We start from the raw sequence: 26,555 nt of genomic DNA, 5'->3' as shown, positions 1-26,555 counted from the left end.
ATTTGGAAAATATAGAGCATAGTCTCTTTAGGGGAGCCCCACTGTTTCCTGGAAAAGGGGAACCAGTGAGCAGAGAAATATCCGCATCTGGGCCACCATGAAGCTCTTAGGCATTTACTGGTCAGCTGCCCCAGGGTCATGAGGCTTCCTCTGTCTTTGTTGCTTATCATGATTTCAGTCCAAACACTCAAATACTCCAGCTGGGGATCGTGAACAGATGGTTTCATACTATTCTAGTAAATATAGTTTATATGGTTGCTTGTAGTCATATTCTCTGAATTCTCGCCTCAGCTCTAACTGTAGCCATCTCTCTGGCACACACTTACATTGAGCTGCTGTTTGTAAACTGTTGCAATGAAAGGACCAAGTTCACATCCAGTGTCTATTACCTGGAAAAAGTGACCAATAAGTGTACGTGTTAGGGCAGCCTCCGTTGTGAACTGAATATGCTGATTTGATGTGAAAACAATTGTGTCATACTTTAAAATAAAAGATTGTGTTTGTTTTTTTTTCATCATAAACTGTTGCTGTGTGTGCTGGTTGAGGGTTTTGCAACTAAAAATAATTTCTGAATGTTGGTGCATATGTGGCATTAATTCTGTGATTGACTCTGATGTGTAAATTTAAATGGGAGGACACTTCAGCAAAACCAATAAAAAAGATCTGCTTCAGCTTGAGTTGGCATGACTCTGGGGGTATGGTGGTGTTTGGTAATCATCACCATAAGGGCAGTTCGATGTTTATTCTACAACTGAACATTCTCATTGCATAAACTTGAGGACTAATAAAACCAAGTTCAGCTGCTGACCAAGTTCAGACACAGCAGTGTTCTTTCAAACTGGGAAGAAGGAGGCAACGTGTCCACTGTAGGGTGTGACTAGTTTCAGTCCGTAGTATAGCACGGCATCCTAAACCAAGCATGTTTATGGGGGCTGGATATCTCTTAACACCATGATGTTGATAAAAATCATTAATAAAAATACATGTCACATTGCAATTGCGCTTTGTTATAGGTTTTAAAGCACTTTTATATGTTGTTGCTCTTGTTCTATCTCCTTGGTTACTTTTTCCTATTCACATACCACCATTCCATGGACTCTGGAGTCTCTTAATTATGGAGGCCTTACTCGTCATCATGTTAAACATTAAAACACTGAAATCACAAGTTAAAGATAACTTGCATAACTACAAAGTTATGCAAGTTATCTGTAGGTGTTGAGCTGTAGAAGCTCATTGACATAACTACTGCTATAGACACATACCTTAGTCCAGTGGTGGCGAACCTATGACACGCGTGTCAGAGGTGACACGCGAGCTCATTTTTTTGGTTGATTTTTCTTTGTTAAATGGCATTTAAATATATAAAATAAGTATCAAAAATATAAGTCTTTGTTTTACTATGGTTGCAAATATCAAAAAATTTCTATATGTGACATGGCACCAGAGTTAAGTTAGGGTTTTTCAAAATGCTGGCACGCCAAGCTCAAAAGGTTCGCCATCACTGCCTTAGTCTGTTCATGCTGTTTTAACAAAATACCATACACTGAGTGGCTTACACAATAAATATTAATGTTACTGAGCTTCGGAGGCTGAGAAGTCCAGGATCAAGACATCAGCAGCTCGGGTGTCTGGTGAGGCCTCTCTGGCTCCTGGAGAACTGAGTATTGCTTTAATGTCAGTGGTGGTGAAAAGGGCAGGGAGCTCTCTGGGGCCTGTTTTATTTTATTTGAGCACTAATCCCATTCATCAAGGCTCTGCCCTCATGACCTAACACCTTGCAAAGGCCCTGTCTCCAAATACCGTCACATTGGGGATTAGGTTTCAACATTATAAATTGGGAAGGGGGTGGTTTGCAAACATGCAGTCTATTGCAACACTGCTAATTAAAATCTGGAGGTTTTCTTTTTGCATTTGGAAGCACTGTTTTATTTAGAAGATCCCAAACTTTTAGACTTTCCAAGGTCCTTGTGAGTGTAGAGACCATTGCCCCAGGCCTGTCGGGCCTGCGCCAGGAACCATTCCTGTTGCTGGCCTTGTAGTCCTTCACCTCTGAAGGGGCAGGGCAGGCCTGGATGGGGTGCAGTACATGTCAGCCTTCCCCAAGCCTCGTTCTTAACTCAGAAAAAAATTTGGTCCAAGGTGAGAAGCCATGTGCTCCTCTTGTGCATCCCTGCAGCAGCCAGCCCTAGCTATCGCCTTGTTCAGGACCTTCCGCTGGGACTACCCTCCTGAGCTGTGTGGCTAGCAACAGTCTGGAGGATGTGATTATCTGACTCAGAATTTGAATAGCCAGATTCAGTTACTACTTCCACAGACCTTTCGTCTCATTCTATCAGTGTTGAGGCACTTTCGCATCAGACATTCTTCTAACCCAACATAAAATCACTTGTTACACACAGCCTCCCTCCCTCTTTAAACTACAGTTTAGACCAGGGTTAGGGAACCATTTTTCTGCCAAGGGCCATTTGGAGCATCATTCACGGGCCATACAAAATTATCACCTTAAAAATTAGCCTGCTATATTTGGTCAAATATGCAATTAACTCACCCCTAATCCTTGGCAGGGCCAGGCCAAATGATATCGAGGGCCTTATAGGGCCCGGGGGCCAGATGTTTCCCACCTCAGATTTAGACTCTATCATGTTCTCTATGAATGGCTCCTTTTCACATACTAACATTTCTATATCTTTGCTTGCTTTGTGCTTCCTACCTCATTCATTTTTCTTCAGCCCACAGCTTAATCCAAGTCTTTTTTCTTGACCATCCCTAAGGCTTCTCATTCAAATGTGTTTTTAGGGTCTGTTTTGTTTTTAATTGCTAAGGCTCTTGCTAGAGCTGTTTTGCCCACCTGTGCTAAAATATACCTCTTTTAATTTGACTGTGTTCTCCTTGACTATAAAAAGTCACTTTGTTCTTTATAAAACTGTTGGGCTTTATAGAAAGTGTGTTCTTTGATTAACTTGTCTATTCTTTTGTGAGATTAGCTGCATTGACTTTACAGTCGGTACTAAAAATCAACTTAAATCTTTGTTACTATTTATTTTTTACAGCATCAATAATATCTTATGTGGAAAAATCCTGAGCAGACTTGGTATTTTTAAGTACTCTCATAGTCTGAACACTAATAATTGAGAATGTATGTGTTTAATAATTGAGATGGTGATGGAACTGGGGGAATTCATAAGAATGGCTTATTGACAGATGTGTTGAGACATTTGAAATTTTTGGTGCTTGAGGAGTGGTTTTGAGAAATTTACTCTCTGATAGAACAAATTTACTCTCTGCTGTGTAGATAGGACAAAACATGGAAAATTTAAAGGCTTAAATGAGAGAGAAGTGTAATTCTCTTTTACATAACATCCCAGGAATGGGCTCCAGGGCTGATGTGGCAGTTCTGTGGTGTTGTCAAGGAACCAAGCTCCTATCTTTCCATTCTCAGTATTGATGTCTGTCCTTCTGGTTCAAATGACTGCTGGAGCTCCAAGCTGTCTTCCTTGAGAACAGTGGTTCTCAACCTTCTGGCCCTTTAAATACAGTTCCTCATGTTGTGACCCAACCATAAGATTATTTTCGTTGCTACTTCATAACTGTAATGTTGCTACTGTTACGAATTGTAATGTAAATATCTGATATGCAGGATGGTCTTAGGCGACCCCTGTGAAAGGGTCGTTCGACCGCCAAAGGGGTCGCGACCCACAGGTTGAGAACCGCTGCTTTAGAAGCACATACAACACATTAGATCATATTTGCAGCACCTAGCAGTGGAATTATGAACAGATTTTAAGTGGGAAAAGGACATAAGCAATTGGATGAGAAAATGGTGGTGGTGGTGGTGGTGGTTGTGCAGGTTGGTCCACAAAAGACCCTCATATTCCTGCCTAGGCAATGGGGGGGGGGGGGTGGTGATTCTGGTCTCTTGGATGGTAATACAGGAAAAAAAATAGATTTAGGTAGGTGGGAAAGGCAGCAGTGAGCCCACGTGGGAAAATCATGAATTTGAAATACCCCAGGGATGTCCATGTTGGGTCAGTGGTATTTCACGCTGTAGAAGTCTGAAGCTTAGGACATGACTATAAGTAAGCTGTTGACATCAGACAAAGGGATGTTCAGCATCTTACAAGGCTCTTAAAACTGTGCAAGTGGGTGTATCTCTTAGGAAAAGCAAGGTGACTGAATTGTTGTGGACCTGAGGGTGATGCCCCAGGAACCTTTGAAGGAAGTCATGGGCGGAAGAGTGAGCTGAGGTTGGGCTTGAAAATGAGAAAGACAGGTCTGGGGATAGTTACAGGGAAGGAACAGCTGTGTTTTCTTTAGCTTCCCTTTCACCATTGGACTGTTGTTGATATTATGAAAGTGTCACAAAGATGAGCATTTTAACTTCAGAGAAGGTCAGACGCAATCTAATCTGAAGGGCGCCACGAGAGCACACCCTTGGCTCAAGAGGAGCATTGAAGCAGTCTTCGTTATCTTATTCAGTTGCTATAAATTCTGTCTCATGTAAAGTTATTATCATCCCCATTTTATGCTTATGAAAAAAACACACACACCAGAAACAGGCGCACATAGGTTAGGCAACTCACTCTCTGCCATGCAGCAGAAAGGGATGGAACGCGGGCTTGGAACCCGAGGAACATTTTTTGGGTCTGGTCTGGACTTTGTGCTATGGCATCATGTCTCCTGAGAGATTAGCAGGGGTCCTCAAACTTTTTAAACAGGGGGCCAGTTCACTGTCCCGCAGACCGTTGGAGGGCCGGACTATAGTTTTAAAAAAAACTATGAACAAATTCCTATGCACACTGCACATATCTTATTTTGAAGTAAAAAAACAAAACGGGAACAAATATAATATTTGTATTTGCATGTGACCCGTGGGCCGTAGTTTGAGGATCCCTGGATTAGAGTTTTTGTCGTGGTAAGTGCTGTATTGATGCTACAACAGCCTAAGTCTCTTTGCTCTCAGGCAGTCAGAATACACAGAGTAGGTGATAAGAATTAAAAAAAAAACCAACTATCTTGTTCCTAATCTTAAAACATTCCCATGTGACATTCTTTTTTACTGATGATATTGCTGCAAACCAGAAAGAGCCTGACTAATCTTTGCAGCATCGTTTAGATTTGAATCAGACAGTCATCCGACAGTAGGAAATGAGTCGCTGGCTAAGTATGTTCATCTAAGGTTCTAGACGGGGTCAGCAACCTTCCTTGAAGGGCCAGGTGGAAACTACGGTAGGCTTTGCCAGCCAGACAATTTCTGTCACAACTGCTCAACTCTGGCATGAAAGCAGCTGCATTATGTAAATGAACGGGCCTGGCTGTGTCCCAATTAGGCTTTGTTTTCAAAAACTGGTGGCCCAGTTTGCTGACCCCCTGGCCCAAAAGAAAGCTAAATTCTCGAATTTCTGCTTTTAATCCTGCAAGAAAATCATCTGACAAAATTGTGAAAACAGTCCATTTTTCTTTCTTTTTCAGGACTAATATTGTTTTTAACATTGACTTATTTGTATAATAATTTTTTTATGAGTGTAAGGACACTTTCTGGAGAACAGTGGCAAAGTATGAACGTTGATTCCCCATTTCTGTTTTATTTTCTCCTGTGTAGTCTGGATGGAATTCTGAGTTATCCAAATTCTCCCAAATGTCTCAACATAATCCATATCTTTCACACCAGCCCTGAAATCACAGCGAGCCTTGATTTCCAAGCTGAGCTGTGAGGTTTGCTTTGATCACCACGAATACGCACGGCTGTGGGGTTTACAGACTGGAGTCTGTGGCTCAGAGAAAGCTTAGCTGCTCGAATTATCAGAGAAGTTTCATGCATCTTACTCACCAGTGATAAGACGTAGCACAGTCAGGAGGCTTTATGGAACAGAAAAACCCTTCAACATTAGTGACTATCTGGTGTTTATTATTTGTGTTATATAGATACGTATAGCAATCTTAGAGAAGCATGCTAAGTGGAATTTGCATGTTTCGAGTTTCCTAATATGTTCAAATTGCAAATCTGCATTTGTACTGTAGTTGAGTTTTGAGGAATAGGGATTAGATTGGAGTTTTGGGGGCAAAAGCTTTTTTCTCATAAAAGAACAAACTAGGAGGACTTCAGCACTAGTGCAGGTGATGACAAAGGAGCATAATTAATTTGTGGAAGAATCATAAGCAGGTTCTGTCTTCATTTTGGCAGCTCTCATTTGCATGGAAAAAGCAAACTTTTTGCTAAACTAATTGTAATTCCTCCTTTGTGTTCATTTAGAAGCGCCCTTTCCCTCCCGGGTAGGCTGCCATAACACAGGATGCACCTTTAGCGAATGGACCTCTCCCTGCTGCTGAGTGGTGTTTATCTGTTTGACCTTTAGCTCTCCTCATGACTTACAGGAAATAAAATACTTCTGCTTCTGCAAAAGGTCTTTTGAAGTTAGATTGACTGGGGGAGCTGAGAAGATCTGGCTGGGTTTGGGGAACCCTATGAATCTATGATAGCCATCTACGACAGTCAAGTTTCACTAATTCCCAAGTAAAAAGAGTCACTTTTGCCTGACTGAGAGGATGGTTCGGATTTTAAGATGGTCTCCTTTCAAAGCTACGTTATAAACGGAATTAATTGTGTGCATAAGGAAAGCGAGATCAGTTGATAAAATGTTCCATTTGCCATGGATCTTCAGGATGTAATAAACTCAATGAGAGTTTTAGGTAACTATATTTATTCCTTAGCTTTTAATTCAATATGAATTGCAGATCCCATGTTCGAGTTACCACAAACTGAATCATGTGATTTAGAATAAAGAATATTTACTATCCACTGTGCTTGGCAGTGCTCCCTAAGACATTTTAGGCTTAAATTAGTAAGAGATCCAACATAAAAATGGAAAGAGTACAACTTAAAGCACTATGTTGGATTTCCTCATTTCATTAGATAACACCTTGACATCAAAGGAAGTAACATGTTCTGACACTAATCTTTATCTTAATAAATGTGCCCTCTTTTATGGGTGGTTTTCTGTAATTTTAAGTTTACCCACTGCTGCTTTTTAACCTTCCAACTGACTTAAGGGACAGCTTTGATTTGTTCTGACTAGCGACATATCTATCTATTTATTTGAACCTATTGTTGCACACATGTAAATAGTTTGGGACATGAAATTTTCTATGTTGGTGTGTATTAGTGTTTTAGACTCATGGGATTTTCGAGATGAAATAGCTCAATTCCTTTGTTTTGTAGAAAATCCTTGTAGGTCCAGAGATGTGAGGGACAGGTATACAGTCAAGAAAGCTAGGGGATACTGTTCTAACAAAGATGCTTTTTCCCTTTGATTCAACTTAATCTGTATTAGGACTGGTGGGAACAACATAGTAAAACAATTTACTAACCCGATACTAAAGTAAGTTCACTAGGGTTTTTTCCCCATTACCAGTAAAAGAGACTCATGAGTCATAGCCTTACACGCTTGTATTCTATTCTCGCCTTACATCTAAGAGTCATATGGAACCTGTGGTATCTTGGCCAGCCTGAGGCTGCTGTGTGTTTTGAAATCTCTTGCCCCACACTGATGCCTAGTGTCAACCAGGAAGTGTAATTTGTAACAGGAAGTTGTGGGAGGGCAAGGTTGGTGGCGGGAATGAGTGGAACCCTCAGAAGCTCTACTGAGGTTGGATAAGTCAGGTAAAGTTTGTCATATTAAACACATCTTTCACTTCCACCTTCTGTTTTACATGGGCAATGTATTTGCCTTTGCCTTTCTTATTAAGACAATGCACCTCTTCTCATGTGTCTGTCACAACTCCGGGATTATGCAAAACTCACGCTGTCACTGGTATATTCCATTTGGCAATGTCCTACATATCAGAGTACATTTATATACAGTGAGCTGCAGGCACCCACATGTTTGAGTGCATAGGATAGGACCCTTGATCTACTAAGCAGAGGGAACTTGTACCTGATTGAGCGAATCTTGAGGTGTCTATTATTGACATGTGAGGTTCCATTTCTTCCTTATTTATCTGGTATTAGCATGACTTTCTACCCTTGCCATTCAGCACCCCACTCTTAGCAGCTCCACTCTTGGTCCTCATCTCAGAAGGTGCATAAAGCATTTGAGGACATCAAGGAGAACCCAAAAGGCCTTATTAGGAAAGATTTGGGCCCCTACCTATGTGTTTTCTGCTCTAACTCTTACAAAATAAATTGAGTTTCTGTTGTAGTGTACTTGTTAAAATAGTTTAAGCCACTTTATCAGAATTTAGCCTACTGGCTAGTATTTGCTGTTATTTTTGACATTATTAAGAGGTATTGTTTTCCTGCACTTTAGACCTGAACGGTCTGTGGGTAAGTCAGAGTCAACCTTGTTTTACATTGGGCGCCCTGGGTCTAACACAGTGCCTGGACGTTTGTGGCCTTTCTGAAATAAATGCATGAGTGAATTTGAGTGCTCAATACAATCTAGTTAAATATACACATTATTACTGCAGATTTGTATGAAGACTAAAAATTATAGACCAAAGCAATACAATTACAGCCATTTATATACAAATGAAATAAGGAAGCACTGGGGAGTTAAAAGTGGCTTGATTAACATAAGCAGCTAGTAATGGCTATGGTAAGATTCAAGTCCAAGTTTAACAGATATTATTTAAAGATTCAAATTCACAAAAGCATGGCTAATGAATGGTATTCTTTTTCTAAGGAGAGTAATTCAGGTGAGGCATTGAGTGGCTGAGTACCCTGAGAGGGATGCTGTTGGGGCCTTAAATGGGTACCCTGTTTTAAGTTCCACATGTTGGGGTGGTATTTAGCACTTTGTCACCAGACTGTAGTACCAAGGTGATATTGGTGTGGCTTGGAATGCAATGCCACATTCCCTAGTGGCTGGTTCCCTGATTCCAAGAAAAGTGCTCATGGATTGTGGTTTTCTTGACTTGCTTTTTCTAAGCCTATGGGAAAAAATAGAGATGTGACTGACTTCTCACCTGAATTTTATGCTAAGATTGAGGAAGGCTGGCTGGTAATTCTTTACTTTATGTTTGAACATGCTGTTTAAATAGTTGTAGATAAAAAATAAAATATTCGTAGGGAAAAGGTCTATTGGTCTTTTAATTTTAAAACTATGATTGAACTCCAAACAGGTGGAATGGGCAAAACAGAGTATTATTGTGCACGGCCTTTTACCACAACCTCGCAATTTACCTAAGCAAATAAGATGGAAATAGAGTTTGGAAAAGAGTCTCTTTCCCAAAAGGTTGCTGCTTTAAAGGCATGTTCTCCCTTTTGATTTTTTTATGTAATGGTTTTTCCATATATGCTGACGTCACTCAGCATTTGGTGTTTCTGATTATCATTCATCTTCACCCTCTGTTCATACTATTATAAGAACTTGCCCATTTAGTAACATTTACTTCCCTTTAAAATCTACAGATTATATAATGGATATTATACTTTTTTATTTTTAAATTTTTAAAAAAAATATATTTTTATTGATTTCAGAGAGGAAGGGAGAGGGAGAGAGAGATAGAATCATCAATGATGAGAGAGAACCATTTATCGGCTGCCTCCTCTATGCCCGCTACTGGGGATTGAGCCCATAACCTGAGCATGTGCCCTTGACTAGAATTGAACCCAGGACCCTTCAGTTCGCAGGCTGATGCTCTATCCACTAAGTAAAACTGGCTAGAGCTGGGTATTATAATTTTTAACCTAATCTAGGATTTTGATATATAGGGAAAGTATTATTTTGAATATAATTGAATCCATTTCCATTTGCTTGCCCGTTTGAATGCAGTAATTTGTTCCACCCATATGTTTACTTAATCTTAAAATTCAGATTTACTCTCTATTACATATTAATAGGACTGAGAAAAATGATTTTAGGTAAAGAAAGGTCAATGAAAATTTACCGAATACTATGTCATGAGCCGAACCATACTCCACTTTCCTGAAAATACTCCACTTAATGCTATTAAACTCTTTCCACTCCTTTTTCTTTTATAGGTGAAGTTGAATTGCCAAGGCTCACTTCCCTGACCAAGTTCACATAGCTGAACTTGGCCTGCTGGCCCCATTGCCCATATGCTTTCTCCCACAGAGTATATTAGATCAGGGCTCAAAACTCATTGGGAAGCCATCAAAGTTCCATTTGAACTGAAAGAGAAAACCCTGTTTTCTGAAATGTGAACTCTAAATTACATAAAATGGATGCCTTTTGAAAACAGTATTGTCTCACAGAGCCGGCTGGTAAATCTTGAAACATTGAAGCGCCACATTAATGTAAAAGGGGAATTATAGAGGTGAATAGCCACTATACTGTGTTTCCCACCAGTGGCCGAAGTGCTGGAGTAAGGAGGTCACCTAAGAGCTGATGTAGGCATGGGGGCTTCTCGGCAGCTGGTGGAATTGCTCTTTGGTCAGGAGACTTGCTCTTCTATGCAGGCTGCTTGTGTGATTCTCATTCCTTGGCTAAATAATGGCACTAGTGAGAGGGCTGGGTGGGGGGAGAGGTGAGGAGGGTGGTAGAGAGGTAGTGGGGGCAGTTGCTTTTGGGGAGTCTGGGAGGAAGAATAAGCCCAGGTAATTCTAACGTGTTTGTGATTCTGGTAGCAGAGAACTCAGACTAAATGGAGCATTAGTTGATAAGGTTCCATTGGGGTTCTGCTCACTGTTACCTCCAGGTCCCACACAGCCAGGGGTTCTTCCATGCTTGTTTTCAGTGTTGTCACCACCAGTAACAAATTGGTTTTGAAGTGTTTTTCATGCTGCAGTTGTTACAGATAATGCGAAAGCATCAACTGACTCAACGTCACTGAAAACTCCATGTGTCTGCATTTCTCAGAGTGGCTCCTGGGCCACAGGCCTCAGCTTTACCTGGTCAACTTGTTAAAAAATAGATTCTTGGGGACCTGCTCTAGACTCATTCATCTCTAGAAGGAGACCCCTGATCTGCACTATTAACCAGCTCCTCAGATGCATCAAAATATTGACAAATGAGAGAATATGACTGACCACTCCAGGTCACATCATGAGTAAGGGGCAGTTATTCTGGGTGTATGTGGCCCCTCCCTTCTCCTTGGCCAGTTTGTCTTTGTTGGATGGGCTACCCTGTGCAGGTCTGTTATGGCTCCAGTCCCATGATGGTCTGTCTAGTCCATTAGTACAAGCAGCAAAAGTATCTCAATTGCTAGAAGTTTTTCCCCTGTGCTTTATTTTAATTCTGTCTTAAGAGTTCTAAATTAGTTGTGGTGATAAGACATTAGTTTCCTGGGTCTGTGGAAGAGAGGAAGGTTAGGAGGTGATCTTGGCAACTTGCATTTCCTGGACTGGTTGTGGTTCACCTGCTCACTTGATTGACTAAAAGAGCAGATGATTCACACAAAGTCATATGTTAGAATGCTGCAGCCGGGGCTTTTGAAAGGACTACCCGTTAAGTACAAATAAATAATGATGTGAATGCACGGAAGACTCTAAAAGCATATTAGAGTATTGATGAGAATGAATAATACATGTTAATACATGTTTCTGATAGTGTTTGATTCATGTGGCAGGATGTTTTAAATGGGGTAAATCTCCCCTCTACATAAGGTCTGCATTCAGTCTCCTTTTATAGTCAAAGACAAGCTTAACTGTTACATGCCGGATTTAAAGCAGCAGCATCAATTCAGAGTTTTATGGTTAAAGCCTGAAGAACCAATCAGGGGATAGACTTTGAAAAATTGATGTCTACAATATGCACATAATAACTTTAAGGAAAAATATCTTGTCAATATGACTATAGCAATGTCTGCCTTCTCATCTTTACGTGATGGGTCCCATGCCATAGACTTGGCCATCATGATGATCCCTGGAACTCGGCCATGTCTCATTCAATGGAATGGAAATTTCAGTTATAATTTAGCCTGCTTATTTCTACTGCTAACTGAAAGCCGAGTTTACATAACTTAGTTTACAGTCCTGGTTGTATTGACTCTTACAAGTTTATAATTTGGAAATTGCATGTTTCAGAGTCTGCAGTGTTTATCAAGAACCCATTGTGCATTAATAACCATAAAACAAAATCCTTGTTCTGAGGTCATCAGCTGTATGTTGAATAAATCTGAAGAAAGGCTTTTGGTTAATGTTCGAGTGAGGCTAGGTTTATTTTACTGCTAAAACTCCCAGTACAATACAACAGAATATACGAGGGTTAAGCAATGAAGATATAGATAAACAACCAGAGCTGGATGGCTTGTCTAAGACTACACGAGATTGCATAATAAGGAAAGGAACAAGGAGAGTAAAGGAGTTCTTAAGAAGTGTGGCTCCTTTTCTATTTAGACTGAGCTGCCATGGCTAGTACCTGTGCATTCCCTTGTCTCTTAAATCCTTTGTAATGTGATGAGCCTATCTGCTTTACTTTTGCACATCAAATTGTTTCACAAGAAGACCTCTCCAGGTTCACTTTGGGTCACTATGTTAATCCTCTAACATTTTAGTTTATGAAATGTCTGTATTTTTCCTCCCAGTACTTGAGAGATCCTAAGTGTTGTAATATGAAAGAAACTGAGACGATAAACAACTGGACAAATAAAGACATAAAGTACTAAAAGATAAAGGACTATTTCAAAGACACATGATCTAACATTTACTATAGCGAGGCTTTGGTCTGGAATAATTCAGATATGACCATATTCACTTGAAAGAGAGTGATGCCGACATGGAGTCTGGGGATAACGGGTGGATTTGGAATTTACATCGCTCCTTTCTCCCCCTCCCACCATCTGTATAGTAAATGTATGTCCCTCTTTACCAAGCTTAATTTTGGTGTACTTTCTGAGCCTTCCAGAACCTTGACTCTTGCCTTCACTTTGCCTACAATCATTTATGTGAATCTTTTATGTGGATCTCTTTTCTGGCTCTTCATATGCTCTTTGAGCCTTCCCAAAGGGAGGCATGTCTTCACCCCTCCTCCTGCGTCACTACAGGGTCAGTAGTGGACAACTCATCACAAGATCAAATTGCACAATTTCTGTTCTCATCTTTCTTAACCTTATGGCAGCAGCATATAACTTCTTCAAGATGCTTCTAAAATTCTCTCTTGATTTCTGAGACATCTTTTTCCCCTTTAACTCCTTCAAGAGCTGTTTTTCTGCTTTCTACCACCTTAATGCATTCTACGAGACAAACTTTATGGATGGATCCTCCATCATTTCTTCCTCCAGGTCAATGTGCCCTCACCTTTCTCCTAAATGTAAACAGGATGGTCTTATAATCCTGATTAGACCCTTCCTGTTGGTTCACCCTGACATAAACACTTTCCACTTCCCCATCTTCATCTGTAGATAGCTTAGCCATTTTTAAGGCACTTTACCATGACGGTTAACAGACATCACTCAAGAGCCAGAGTGCCTTGGTTCACCCCACATCTCCAGGCAACTAGTTGCATGGTCTTGGGTAAATTATTTATCTCCAACATGCCTTGGTTTCCTCATGTTAAAGTGGAGATAGTGATAATCCCTTCCTTGTAGGATTGATGAGACTGTTAATGGGTCAAAAATGTAAAGACTAAATAGTAAGACAGTCCTAGGCCGAATAAGTACTGCGGGTATAAGCACTGTTGATATTCTGACCATCTCAAAGTCCACCTTCTCTATAAAACTTTTTCCACATCCCATGAATCCAACAAAAGGCCATCTCTTCTGGGAAAACTTTTGTTTTTCACTCTATTATGACACTTAACTGACTCATTTTAATGGTCTCTGTACGTCTTATCCCTCCTGCTAAACGGGAGTAAGTTTTTTGCTTACTTATATCCCCTGTCATTGCTTACATTTAGTACCCACTTCAAAAAGGTTCTTTTCCCACTAAGATCAAGTTTATTTTTCTAGAATAATTTGTGAACATCTGAAGTTCTTGGGGCCACTCTGCATGTTAGATTTTGATGAGAGATCCCCAAAGACACTCTGACAGTGTTTCTATAGGGCTAACCTGGGCTTTCCTGAAGGAGAAAAATGGAGGGGTCACTTGTGATTAATCTTCTATTGTATTGGAGGGCTTTCTGACCTTGAAGATCCAAGTCAACTTAATGAAACTTTTTGGGAAAATTGGGTTATAGAAGTGTGAGTGTATGTGCCCTCTTTTTAAAATATAGCTTACCCATTTTTAAAGTACTTTTTTTTTTTTACAATGCTGAGTGAACATTTTTATTGTGACAAGGGAATAAATTAGCTTGAGAATGTTTTCTCTACAATTTTACTCATGGTATTTAATAGGTGTGCCTCAGAAACTCAGGATTGACAATTCTCTCCCCAAAGGACATGCTCATCTAAATGTTGGTGATGTTACAATTGCTGAATAGAAGCTTTGACTGAATCAGATGCTGAGAACAATGAAAATGATCACCAGGCATTGATGAAACTTGACAGCAAATCATTGTGACTGAACACATCCCTGTAGGAATACCTAAAATACAGACAGGCTACATTATCTTTATTTCATTTTCCTCCTTTAGAATAAAAGTCTTGACCATTTAAAAGAAGAAAAGCCAGCCATTTGTTGAAAATAGAAATTGTTGGACATAACCAAATGTTTTAACTTTTCCTCCATTCTTATTGAAAATATTTCTTGAATTTGTTCATTTTTTCTTTGTGAAAAGAATCTGTGTAAATTCTTTCCTTAAGGTAAAAAAAAAAGATTCTTTCTCTTTGTATTATCACAACATGTGCTTTAACTAGGTTTGATCAATAACTTGGGTTCTTTTGGCCTGAGTAATTAATAAACCCACTTTGTTTGTGTTGAGTTTGCCTGTAGATGTAACTCATGAGTCAGTTTTAACTCTGTATGTTATCTTTAAAAGGTCAATATAGACGGCCTTGTATATAAATCCATGAAGCTTTGCAGCCCTGAATTGGTAGTAACAATTGCTTTTTCAAGGTACAGTTAATATGCTGCAGCCACATACTTAACTTTCAAGAAACATTGATTCATTCTCAGCATCCTTGTGAGGAGGTATGTTTTCTTCTGATTGTAATATGGAAACAGAAGCAAAAGGACACTATTTCTTGTCTTGATCGCATCATGAAGCAACAGTCAAACCAGAAATAACACTCTAGTCTCTGACACGCACACTGTTGCATATTCATGTTGGGTTTTTCTATAAACTTGCAGTGATCTTTATTATCATCTGTTTGATATCATCCTTAAGAACTATATTCTCTTGTTTCTAGTTGAAATGGTTAAATTAATCCGGGTTTGTATTTTCTAAGTGGAAATTTGGCAGTGGATGGGATCTTGGTGTAATTCAAACTGTCCCGCATAGTAAGTACCTAGAAATCATTAGTGAGAGGCAGAAGACATAAAAATAGCACGTGAAGCCACATAGTAACTATGGGATCATAGGAGAAATTCTGTATCAGTCATTTTCTTGTTTTGTTTTATACACCAGTTAATGCACACCAGTAATTTTTGTTTTCACAAAATCTTGTTGTTGCTTACTGACTGTAGTAGAATGGAGAGGTGTCGTGGAGTACGTAATAATTGTAGGCAGAATACAATGAGTATAAGCCCTCGTGGTTTTGGAATAGTTAATGCCTGCAAACTGTCATTGTGCAATGCTGTATTTTTTCTGAAGGGGGAAAATGCTATAGCTGGGGTTGGCATTTTTCATCCAAAGACTTGGGTAACACTAACTAATGGATATAACCAACAAAGTGCTATCAAAATGAAGATTTAACATTACAAGTGGTGATTGCTTACATATCAAAACATTTAAAATTCTGTATGTGGGCTGTTAGTTACCAATAGTTTTGCTTGCTACCAAGAGGCAGAATGGCTCTTTAAAGCCATCCGGATGACCCAGATCTCTGGGATGCCTGATGGCATGCTACTACCTAGCCCTGCCTCAAAGGACTGAAATCTTAGAATTGGTGATGACAATGCTCTTGTTTCTCCTACTCAAACTCCTTTTGATCCAACGTGTCCCCCTCTTCTCTCTCACCTACACTCAACTAGACTATTTAGTAAGTGTGATATGTCAGGGGCTAAAGAAAGGAAACAGTAAATGATAGCTTCCAGAAAGCTCACATTTCATTGCAAAGCCATAAAAATAACTTCTATATTGATTAGACACTATCTGGGTATGTAGGGCTGTGCCTTCCTATAACTTAAAATACTGGCAGTTTTCTTGACTGAAACCAAAGGCAGTGGGGCTGAGTGAGCCGTGTGTTGTCACTGGGTAGCAGTCATAGGATTTGAGAACCTCCGTCCCTGGAAGGGGCAGAACTGTCTGTCCTTTAAAGAGACTAGTTAGGACCAATTCAGCTCAATGGCTCCACTCACCATAGCAGTTGGCGTCTGCCAAATTGGGCTCCTCTCTTAGCACTGGAGAAAGGGAGATTATTCGGGTGGGCTTCCTGATTCATAATACAGTTGCTTGAGCTTTGGTGCAGAATGGGGTCAAGGTGTCAATCCTACTCTGCTGGATAATGTCACTCTTGTGTGCCTCTGTGAGTGTAAAATAAGCTTGTGGGATAGACTACTGGCTTCAGTTTCTATAAGTAAAAAAAAAAAAAAAAAAAGATTGTATCCAGAGGAGAAGTAGATTTTCAGAAGAAGCAATAGGTGGGGAGACTTTATTCAAAATGAGAAGCTCTCTCTCTCCCCTTTATATGAGGGTAATGAATCTTTGTTCTTATTGTGCTTGAAAGTCACCATGACCTTGTGTTGATATTCCCAAAGCTAAGCTGTTGGCATTTAAAACCTATCACTGGCCTGAAGCTCTCTTCCAACTTATAAACTCCTCGAAAAATCTTCTAAAATGTCACATCCCAATAGCTCTGTAAAAATGGGGATGTGTCCTACTTTAGTTATTATATCAACACAGAACTCAGTGCATCAGCGTGGGTCTGGGTGTTTGTGCTGGACTACTCAGTGGCTAGTGAATGGCCAAAATGTGGAGAAACGCAAAGATTGTTGTTTCCCTGTCACTCAGATTTAGGTTTAAGGGATTTCCAGGGTGGATTACTAGTTGCTGTGTCTTTTTTTTTTTTTTTTAGCTATTTTTTTTAAAACTTAGAAGTTCCAACTTTCTACACCAACTGATTTCTTTCAAAATTAGAAGTCATAAAAAGAGAACAATAATTAAAATGTGCCCATCATGCTCTGTAATTGCTCAAGGATCACGATACAAAGCTGCACTGGCAAATGGGTGATGAAATGTTTAGGGATAGAGAGTACCTGAAGTTCTGAATTTTATCATTATCTTGTCAATATCTTGAGTTCTGAGTCACCCCAGATCTGTACCAACCCTGTGACCCAGGGTGGGTAACATTCCTGAGATGAGAACTCTGCCCATTTGCAAGCTTCTTAGTGGAGTTCCCTTTGACCTCCAAGATGGTGTCTTCCTGCTTCACCTAATTTTGTTGGACTCAGCCTTTTGCTTGAACTGCTCCATGAAATCAGCTAGAATTTCCATTTGGGTAAAAGGAGGATGCTGATGGGATATTTACTACCTTATGGTACTGTTGAGGAGATTAAATAAAATAACTGTGTTTAGGATTAGGATTGTGCCTAAACCCATGAAACAGTTAATAAATTTGAAATTATAATTTTAATTTCCTTTGGGTGTAGGCAAGGTTTTCACCCATGTCTTGAGAAATAACCAGCTATCTTGCCTTTTCAGGGTTCTGGTGAATTCTATAAGTCCCTTCTCTGATACCTCACTATAACTAACACAAAAAAACTAGCAAAAGGTAGAAGTGTTGGTTAACTTTGTGTTTTAAAAGCAAACAGGAATGGAAACACACTTTCTTACTTACAACTGGATTATATACAATCATTTCCTACCCAGAAAGGAATCACAGATGGGCTTAAAACAAAGAATAGAAAATGGCCCTAACCGTGTTTCAGAAAACCAATTTTAGTAACGCAGATTTTAGGTTTGTAAACCAGCATGACTTTCAGCCTCTGGGATAGCTATATAGAATTTCATGCTGTGTGTGTCATAACGCCGCACTCCTGTTACATTCACAATGTACACTTTGTCTGCTATTCTGTGATCTCCAAGTTGGTGCATGGGTTTCTATTATGGAATTGGTAGGCCATCCTAAAGGCAGGCCTGTCAGGGTTTCTATATCTTAGGTATTGTGACATATAAGAGCTGAAATTATTTTGACATAACACCATTTGTGCATATTGGCTAATTAAGAATTCAATAAAAGAGTTCTAACTAATTTAAAATACTGATCTAGTTTATTTTATCTCTTTATATTTTGATTTATTGCCTTTGTGATTGCTTATAGGATAAAGGTAGATTTAATTGTATTGTTTTTACATCTGATTTTCCCACTTCTGAGGGAGAAATAGCTAAAGATTAAGTCAAATAGAGCACACTGCATATCTCAGTTATGACCAAAAATCACTCCTTTTTAAAAAAAATATATGTAAGAGAAATTCTTTGATACCATAATAAAGGTCTTTCTTGGGATAGAAACTAGTATTTTAGACATCTTTTGGTTTATTGTTTTTTTCCCCTCCCCCAACTATTGAAGTCTCTCCAGACAGGAAATTAGCATATAGACTGGGGAGACAAGTCTTGACTAAAGTCAGAATTCTTCAGTTAGCACTCTCCTACCCAACACCTGACTTTTAGAATAAATGTAGGTTATTTAACTGTCATGAATTATAATTTCAAGGAGTATAATGAATAAACAGCAAATTTCCTCTTTTAAATGAATGATGGTTTTTTAAAAATGACTGGTCAAAGAGTACTTTATAATTTTGTCAGGAGTAGACCCTGACCTGGAACCAAATCAGACAGGGCCCAGGTCAAAGCTCTCTCTCGCCCGCACTCTCTCTCTCTCTCAGACTTATTTATGGGGATGAAAGAGGATATTGCACTATATATCTAAGAAGTTGGAGACTTAACTTTGAGTGAACAAGGCTGTTAATGAGCATTGAACTTCTGTATCTAGTTTGAACCCTAATCAGAACATTGGTAATGAAGGACACTTTTATATTGCTATGGGACTATTTCTCTTAATCCAAAAAACACTTTGAAAAACAATGAATACAAATCTGACACAACTAACAACCTAAATGTAACTGGGAACACTATATTTTTTGTTTCTTGGGGGATAGTTTTCCTTTAGCTGGTCCTAGTTAATGAGCTAGACCAAATCCTGCTTGACTTTGTTCTTTGAAGATGTATGTGCTTATATGAACACTAGAGGCCCAGTGCATGAATTTGTGCATGGGTGGGGTCCCTCGGCCTGGCCAGTGATCTGGGCCGATGGGGGGGGGGTGGTGGCTGGCCAGGGGGAGGGGCCACGGGAGGTTAGCTATGGGAGTGCACTGACCACCAGTGGGCAGCTCCTGCTTTGAGCGTCTGCTCCCTGGTTGTCAGTGCGCGTCATGTTGACCGGTCATTCAGTCACTTAGGCATAGATAGATAGATAGATAGATAGATAGATAGATAGATAGATAGATAGATAGATAGATATAGATATAGATATGCATGAATAATGGCGTTTGAAAGAAGTTTGTAGTTTGAGATTATTTTCTTGAAATTTTTGAACTGTGCTTTATTGAAATGTACCCTTTCTCTGGAAAGCATTTTAAAACTACTAAGTCTTTTACTGGCTATGCTATGGTTGAAGTGGCTGCTAATGCCATTTTGTACACACGTTCAGTATTGGGTATTTGAGTTGGCCATGGGGGACAGATAAGAAACAAATACTGTTCCACTTCTTTATCACTGACAGGCTTAGTCTTTAATCACTGAATCTTTGACCTCAGCTTATTTCCTCAACTTGCTGTGACTAGACACTCTGTAACTGAGCTCTTATTATTATTATTTTTATTATGTTTTTACCATTCACTGTTTTATTTATAATTTTAGCAAAATGCATGTAAAAACTCCACCATGCCGATCATTTGAAAGTGTACTGTTCTGGACTCTTTGTAAAGTGAAGCCTTTAGATTTCATACTTGAAAAGCTTCTTTGTCCGTTCTGGCTGCTGTAACAAATCACCATCTACCGAGTGGCTTTTGAACAATAGGAATTAATTTCTCACAGTTCTGGAGGCTGGGAAGTCCCAAGATCAAGGTGTGGGCAGACTCTGCTTCCTGATTGTAGATGGCTGGCTCCTCCGCGTGTCCTCACCTGGGGACGGGCATGGAGCCCTGGGGGTGTCTTCTGTGCCGGCACTCCTCCCCTTCATGAGGGCCCCGCCTCCATGGCCTAGGCACCTACCAAAGGCCCCAGCTCCGAATGCCATCACATTGAGGGTTAGGGGGTGCACCTAACCTCTGAAGGGGAAGGGAGGGGGGTGCACACAGATATTCAGTCTAGAGCCACAAGTAACACCGTTCTGTTCTGTTTTGTGTTGTGTTCCAGAACTCCAAGATGGGAGGCAAGCTGAGCAAGAAGAAGAAGGGGTACAATGTGAATGATGAGAAGGCCAAGGACAAAGACAAGAAGGCCGAAGGAGCGGGGACGGAAGAGGAGGGGACCCCGAAGGAGAATGAGACCCAGGCGGCTGCGGAGACCCCCGGGGTGAAGGAGGGCAAGGAGGAGAAGGCGGAGAAGGATGCCCAGGATGCTGCCAACAAGCCCGAAGACAAGGAAGCCGAGAAAGACACAGACGCGGCCAAGGCGGATGCTCCGAAGGCAGAGCCTGAGCAGACGGAGGGAGCGGCCGAGGGGAAGCCGGAGCCCCCGAAGGAAGCGGAGCAGGCGGCCACCTCGGGCCCCGCCGCAGGCGATGCCCCCAAGGCTCCCGAGGCCGAGGCCCCTGCGGAGCCCGCGACCGCCACCAAGGTGGATGACAAGAGCAAGGAGGGAGGGGAACCCGCAAAGACTGAGGCTCCCGCGGCTCCTGCCTCGCAGGAAACGAAAAGTGACGGGGCCCCAGCTTCAGACTCAAAACCCAGCAGCACTGAGGCTGCCCCATCGTCCAAGGAGACCCCAGCAGCCACGGAAGCACCCAGCTCCACGCCCAAGGCCCAGGCCCCCGCAGCCCCCGCAGCCCCCGCAGATGAGGTCAAACCTGCCGAGGCCCCGGCCATGAATTCCGATCAAACCGTGGTGGCGAAAGAGTAACAAGGACAGCCTATGGGAAAAGAGATCACAGCTTAGACACAACCTGTTTCTCTCTCTCTGTCTGTCTCTCTGTCTCTCTCCTATACTAACTTGTTTCAAATTGGAAGTCATGATATGTATTGCCCAAGAAAAAAAAAAAAAGAAAAAGAAATGAAATGAAAAAGATGTCCCATCAAAGGAGGGAGGGGGGATGGGGAGAATCCAAATAGTATTTTTGTGGGGAAATATCTAATATACCTTCAGTCAACTCTACCAACCAGTCCTGGCGTTTCGAGGTCAATGTCTGAAAGTACTCCGCCGCTAACTCAGATGGGTACCGAATTCTGTAAGGGGAGTAGGGAGCGTTGCGTTTGATTCTGCCCACAGGGCCCTTCCCAAAGGCAATCAGATCTTTATGAAAGCAGTATTTTCTGTGTTTCCTTTTTTTTTAATTTGCCGCCTTTCTTCTTTTGATATTTTTTAAATGTCTGTGGATGAATGCCACCTTTCAGACAGCCCACGGAGCCTGTCCACATGTATCTCCATGCCAAGACTCCATGCCTCCTCCCCAGGTATTTTTGGGAGTAACACACATTCTCTCATCCAACTTAGCCTCCCTAGATTTCTCATGACGAGTTAATGCATGTCCGTGGTTGGGTGCACCTGTAGTTCTGTTTATTGGTCAGTGGAAATGAAAAAAAAATAAAAATAAAAACGTCTGCGTTCATTGCAGTTCCAGTTTCTCCTCCATCCTGTGTCACAGACACCAACACACCACTCATTGGAAAAATGGGAAAAAAATTTAAAAAAAATAACAAAAAAATGTACAATGGATGCATTGAAATTATATGTAATTGTATAAATGGTGCAACAGTAATAAAGTTAAACAATTAAAAAGAAGTAATGGTGACTATTGGTTTTCTTTTGCCACCCCTTCCTCCTCGGTCACCTCAGGGGAGCACAGAGCAATGTATCCGGCGTTTTCTGGAATATATTTGCATAGAAGTATAAGATGGTCTCCTCAAATTTTTGTGAACATTACTTGTTTTAAAAATTAGTTGCATCAGTGTCAGTACGTTATCTTGGAAGAGGATAAACTGAAAAGCTACTATGTCTATGGGTAGGCACCCTATAGAGGTATGGGTGTGATTAATTTACTTCAAAAGCAATACTTTGAATAAAACAAGCGAGTGACAATAGATTTGATCGTGAAGGTTGGGAAGAAAAGAGTCCTAAGATCTTACAGAAACATCGTATGTATGTACGTGGTGGTGTATCCCTTTATTCATCATATTCATTTGTGATAGAGCCTGGAAAGGGGCCCCGAGTGGTGAGCAGGCAGCGAGGAGCAGCAGTGTGGGAGCAAGCACAGAGCTGGCTTTATGGTGACCAGGTTTCTGTCCAGGCTTTGCCACTCCTGTATGGTGTTTAAGCCACTTCTAACCTCCAGACTTCCCTGCTTTATCTACAAGAGGGCAAAGGCTCTATGACCTCTTAGGAAAGACTCCTTTCAACTTTTGAAATATTGAGTTTGTGTGTATATCTGGTGGCAATTTTATATTATGACGGATATGTATGTTCTAACAGATAATCACCTCTGTACCCTGATTTATCCCCCAAACTGCTCAGTTTGCTCAGGTTTCATAGATTCTGTAGATGGGAAAGGGTAGGAGAATTGGCATAAGCAGTGGCTTATGGAGGGGCCAGGCTTGCACATCAATTCTTTAATGTAAGAAAAGAAGGAATTGTCACTTAGATCTTGGTAGTAATTATGGTCTTTTCTAATGGGATAGTAGAAACCAAATCTTGAATATAAAGCATTTAAACATGAACTTAAGCCTAGCCACTGTAAAGATTGCTCATGCTTGAATCAGTTAATTGTCAGGTTTTTTGGGGAGAGTAGGACTAGGCAATAATCGCCCAGTGATAAATTCAAACAATTTATATTCTAACATGGGAAGTTTTCATACGTGAACATAGGGAATTTTCTATAGAATTTGAGAAGGGCCACTATATAGAAATTTATTCCCAAAGAGACCTCAGCAATACAGTAGATGAGGATGAATCTGAAATTGTTCTTATGCATTACGTTACACATGGTTAAATAAAGGGGAACAAAAATTCCAATTTTGGAGTGACCTGCAGTCTTACCATACCTAAGACGTTGCCAGGGGGTAATACTGGGGAAAGAAGAAGTGAAACATTATTAGGCAGATATACCTGTGGGGTTCAATTCATGACTATGATCACCTTTTGAAACTTTTGGTTCTTGTTTCTATAGTGAAATAAATTTGACCTCTTAATGCTTGAAAGCACAGCATATGAGAAATATGTAAACACAAAACCACCAAGCAACTGTTTTAGATATGAAAAACAGCAGAGGACTGTCCAGATTATTACCGGTGTGTCCCAGCATATATAAAATAGCTTGGGGGTGTGTTGGTGGGTTGGTGGTGGGAAGACAACAGATTCAGTGAACCATGGAGGACATTTATACAGTTACTAACTTTGAATAGCATGCACTTCTTGCAAGTAAATGTGCTTGGTGTAAGTAAAGTGATATATCCACTGTCTTTTCATTCACTTCTTTTAATTAAAAAAATTCACTAGACATTTTGGTGATTACAACAATCAAATCAGCCTCCTGGATTAACATTTATTGCTGTAAATTACTGTTTAAGGATGAATGAAACTAAGACATTTTTCTCAGTTTATTTACACTTAGAATTATTGAGTTGGGTATAGGAGAATTAAAATCTGAGCTATATATACTTTCTCTTTTATAACTATTAGAATGGTGTTCAAACAAGAGTACATAAATGTGGTCACCAAAATATTTAAATCAGAATTTTAACCTAACTATGGCTCATGACATTTAATATTACCACACCTGAGAAAAACAGATGTAATTTGAAATTGTATATTCAACAGAGAATGTCATATGTGTGGGTGATAGGTTCAAACAGTGTTGGGCATTCAAGTTAATTTTGGATTAACCTAGATTGTGCCCTCCTCATGAATGATCTAAAACGAAGGGAAGGCAATACGTAGGCTGTGTTTAACAGGCAAGTCAGCATCATTTGGGAACCCACCACATTTGACCTACTAACTCACAGGTATACATCTCTATGAAGAATAAAGGGGTTTCAGGGTCTAACACCTGCGAAGTGCTTGTGAGCATACCACAGGAGGAAATTAACAGGAATCGGAATGAGCTTGTTCATTACCAGCTTTGTCTTTCCACCTTGAAGGTGCTGTCCAGTAGCTGACACTGGCTCTGCATGATGGGGATGGACCCAAATCCCTAAGGATTGGGATGCACCATGCACCCCAGGATGGCCCTACCTGGGGTCAGCCCTAAGAGAAGACATCTTCAGCTGTCCCTAGCCAGTGAGGTAGAGGTCACATATGGTCACGATGCAGGCGTGCCATTCACCATTCTTGGAGAGTCTCCAGACCCAGGTCTAGTGGACAACAGGGACTTGATCTAGACATTCTTCAGCTGCCTAAGTTGGGTAAATTATTAGGTGCCAGCAACTACACAAAGTTTGTTTTCACAAAGCATCCTGAGCCTTAATTTTCATTAAATGAAATATCGAGGAATATTGAAACAATGTCTTCATCAAAACAGATCCACTGTCAGATATGGTTCTGGTACACCTATTTTTTGTTGTTCCTTATACCTACAGGGCACAGCAATTTCATATCATTTATGAGGGGGAAAATCTATTCGTACAATTTACTATTTTGGTGTTATCCAACATCCTGTCTCAGTATTGATGGGGTTAATCTTCATTCTTTTGATTTCAATTTCACTTTTTGAGTGTAACAGTGCAGTTATTTTGAGCTTTATTTTCAACTAATTGGCACAATATTGAAAACTAGATGCTTGGAAGGTCATTTTAAGAATATATCAGCCCTAGCCAGTTTGGCTTAATGGATAGAGTGTCGGCCTGTGGACTAGATAGTCCGGATGTGATTCCAGTCAAGGGCACATGCCCGGGATGTGGGCTCGAGGGGGGCGTGCAGGAGGCAGTAAATCAATTATTCTCTCTTTAAATATATTTTATTGATTTTTTACAGAGAGGAGGGGAGAAGAAGAGGAATAGAGAGTTAGAAACATTGATGAGAGAGAAACATTGATTCAGCTGCCTCCTGCACACTCCCTGCTGGGGATGTGCACACAACCAAGGTACATGTCCTTGACCGGAATTGAACCTGGGACCCTTCAGTTCTCAGGCCGACGCTCTATCCACTGAGCCAAACCAGTCAGGGCAATGATTCGCTCTCTTCATTGATGTTTCTATTTCTCTCTCCCTCTCCCTTCCTCTCTGAAATCAATAAAAAAACATATAAAAGAATATATATCAAATAATAGTTGTGGGATTAGTCAGATGAACTTTTATATGCATCCTTGTAAAAGGAGGCAAAATTTGCTTGAATTTTGGTCTAACCCAGTATGTAAGTACTTAATATTTTAAATATTTAGGTCAGAGATTGCTGTTCGGACAGGATGTCTTTTTTTTTTTTTTTACCTTCTGCTAATGGGAATGTAAAAAGGGCAATATAGGAAGTTTTTGATTAAGGTATATATTTGATTTTTTAAAAAGCTATTCCTTATCATGAGCTTATATGCTTCATGTCTTTTTAATGATAGAAATTTTATTAGTGTATGAAATCTCCAAGTCCAGGAACCATTGGTCCCATACATTTCTCCAGGTTTTCTCAGTCTTCATTTTAAGAGCAATTTGCATTCTGAAGCTGTACACTTCCATTCACATACATATTTCAGCCAACTCCTAGAGCGAATATCTTTTTGAAAAAGACCGATGTTCTTGAAAAAGAATACTGAGTTTTACTGAACACATTGAAATAGAAAAAAATTAAATAACAATATCATATACCTCCATCTCTACACTTGACCTTCAGATTTTCCCAAGATCCAAATATCACCTTTGTTCCTCATTTTTCTTTCTTTCTTTCCTTTGTTCCTCATTTTTCTTTAAAGTTGTTTTTTTTTTTTGTTTGTTTCCCCCGAGTTTCCTCCTGAGACCAGGGAATTTCACCTTTAATAGCATTCACTTATAAATTAATTGGCCTGATATAATGTATCATTTCTTTTGTTTTAACTGAGGTAAATGGTCAAATGACAAAATGATGGAGCTACCTGCGCAAATTTAGAATTAGAGATAAACATATTTGCTTTCTTCACATATGCTTTTGCTTGTATAGGCCAGGATTTAAGAGAGTAAGCTTGGGGAAAATATATCCACTTCTAATACACTTTTGATAATCAAAAGAATGGGGAAGGAAAATGGAAACCCAAACCCTCCACCCTTAAAAGGACAGCAATCCTCTTAATGGAAGGGAAAGACTACATGTCGGCACGTTCCTGACAGAAAGCTCTGTTTTGAGATTTGCCGTGAAAAGAAGGGGATGGCATGTCTGATCATAAGAGCCTGTTACGCAGGGTTGGGTGATTTGATCTGACAGGTGAACCCCATTAAAATTGCTGAGGAG

At 40.2% G+C, this 26,555-nt stretch overlaps 1 protein-coding gene across 1 annotated transcript in view; it reads left to right on the top strand.

Moving 5' to 3' along the window:
- BASP1 (brain abundant membrane attached signal protein 1) overlaps window positions 1-21,935 on the top strand; it is a 44,901-nt gene extending 22,966 nt beyond the window's left edge. The window contains exon 2 of the mRNA XM_006081491.3: window positions 20,352-21,935. Coding sequence (XP_006081553.1) covers window positions 20,361-21,056 — 696 coding nt within the window. The 5' untranslated portion in view covers window positions 20,352-20,360 and the 3' untranslated portion in view covers window positions 21,057-21,935. The remainder of the gene's footprint in view (window positions 1-20,351) is intronic.
- The last annotated feature ends 4,620 nt before the right edge of the window (window positions 21,936-26,555 follow it).

Source organism: Myotis lucifugus, unplaced genomic scaffold (assembly GCF_000147115.1).
Source record: "Myotis lucifugus unplaced genomic scaffold, Myoluc2.0 scaffold_0, whole genome shotgun sequence".
NCBI lineage: Eukaryota > Metazoa > Chordata > Mammalia > Chiroptera > Vespertilionidae > Myotis > Myotis lucifugus.
This window is presented reverse-complemented; position numbering and strand designations above follow the sequence as displayed.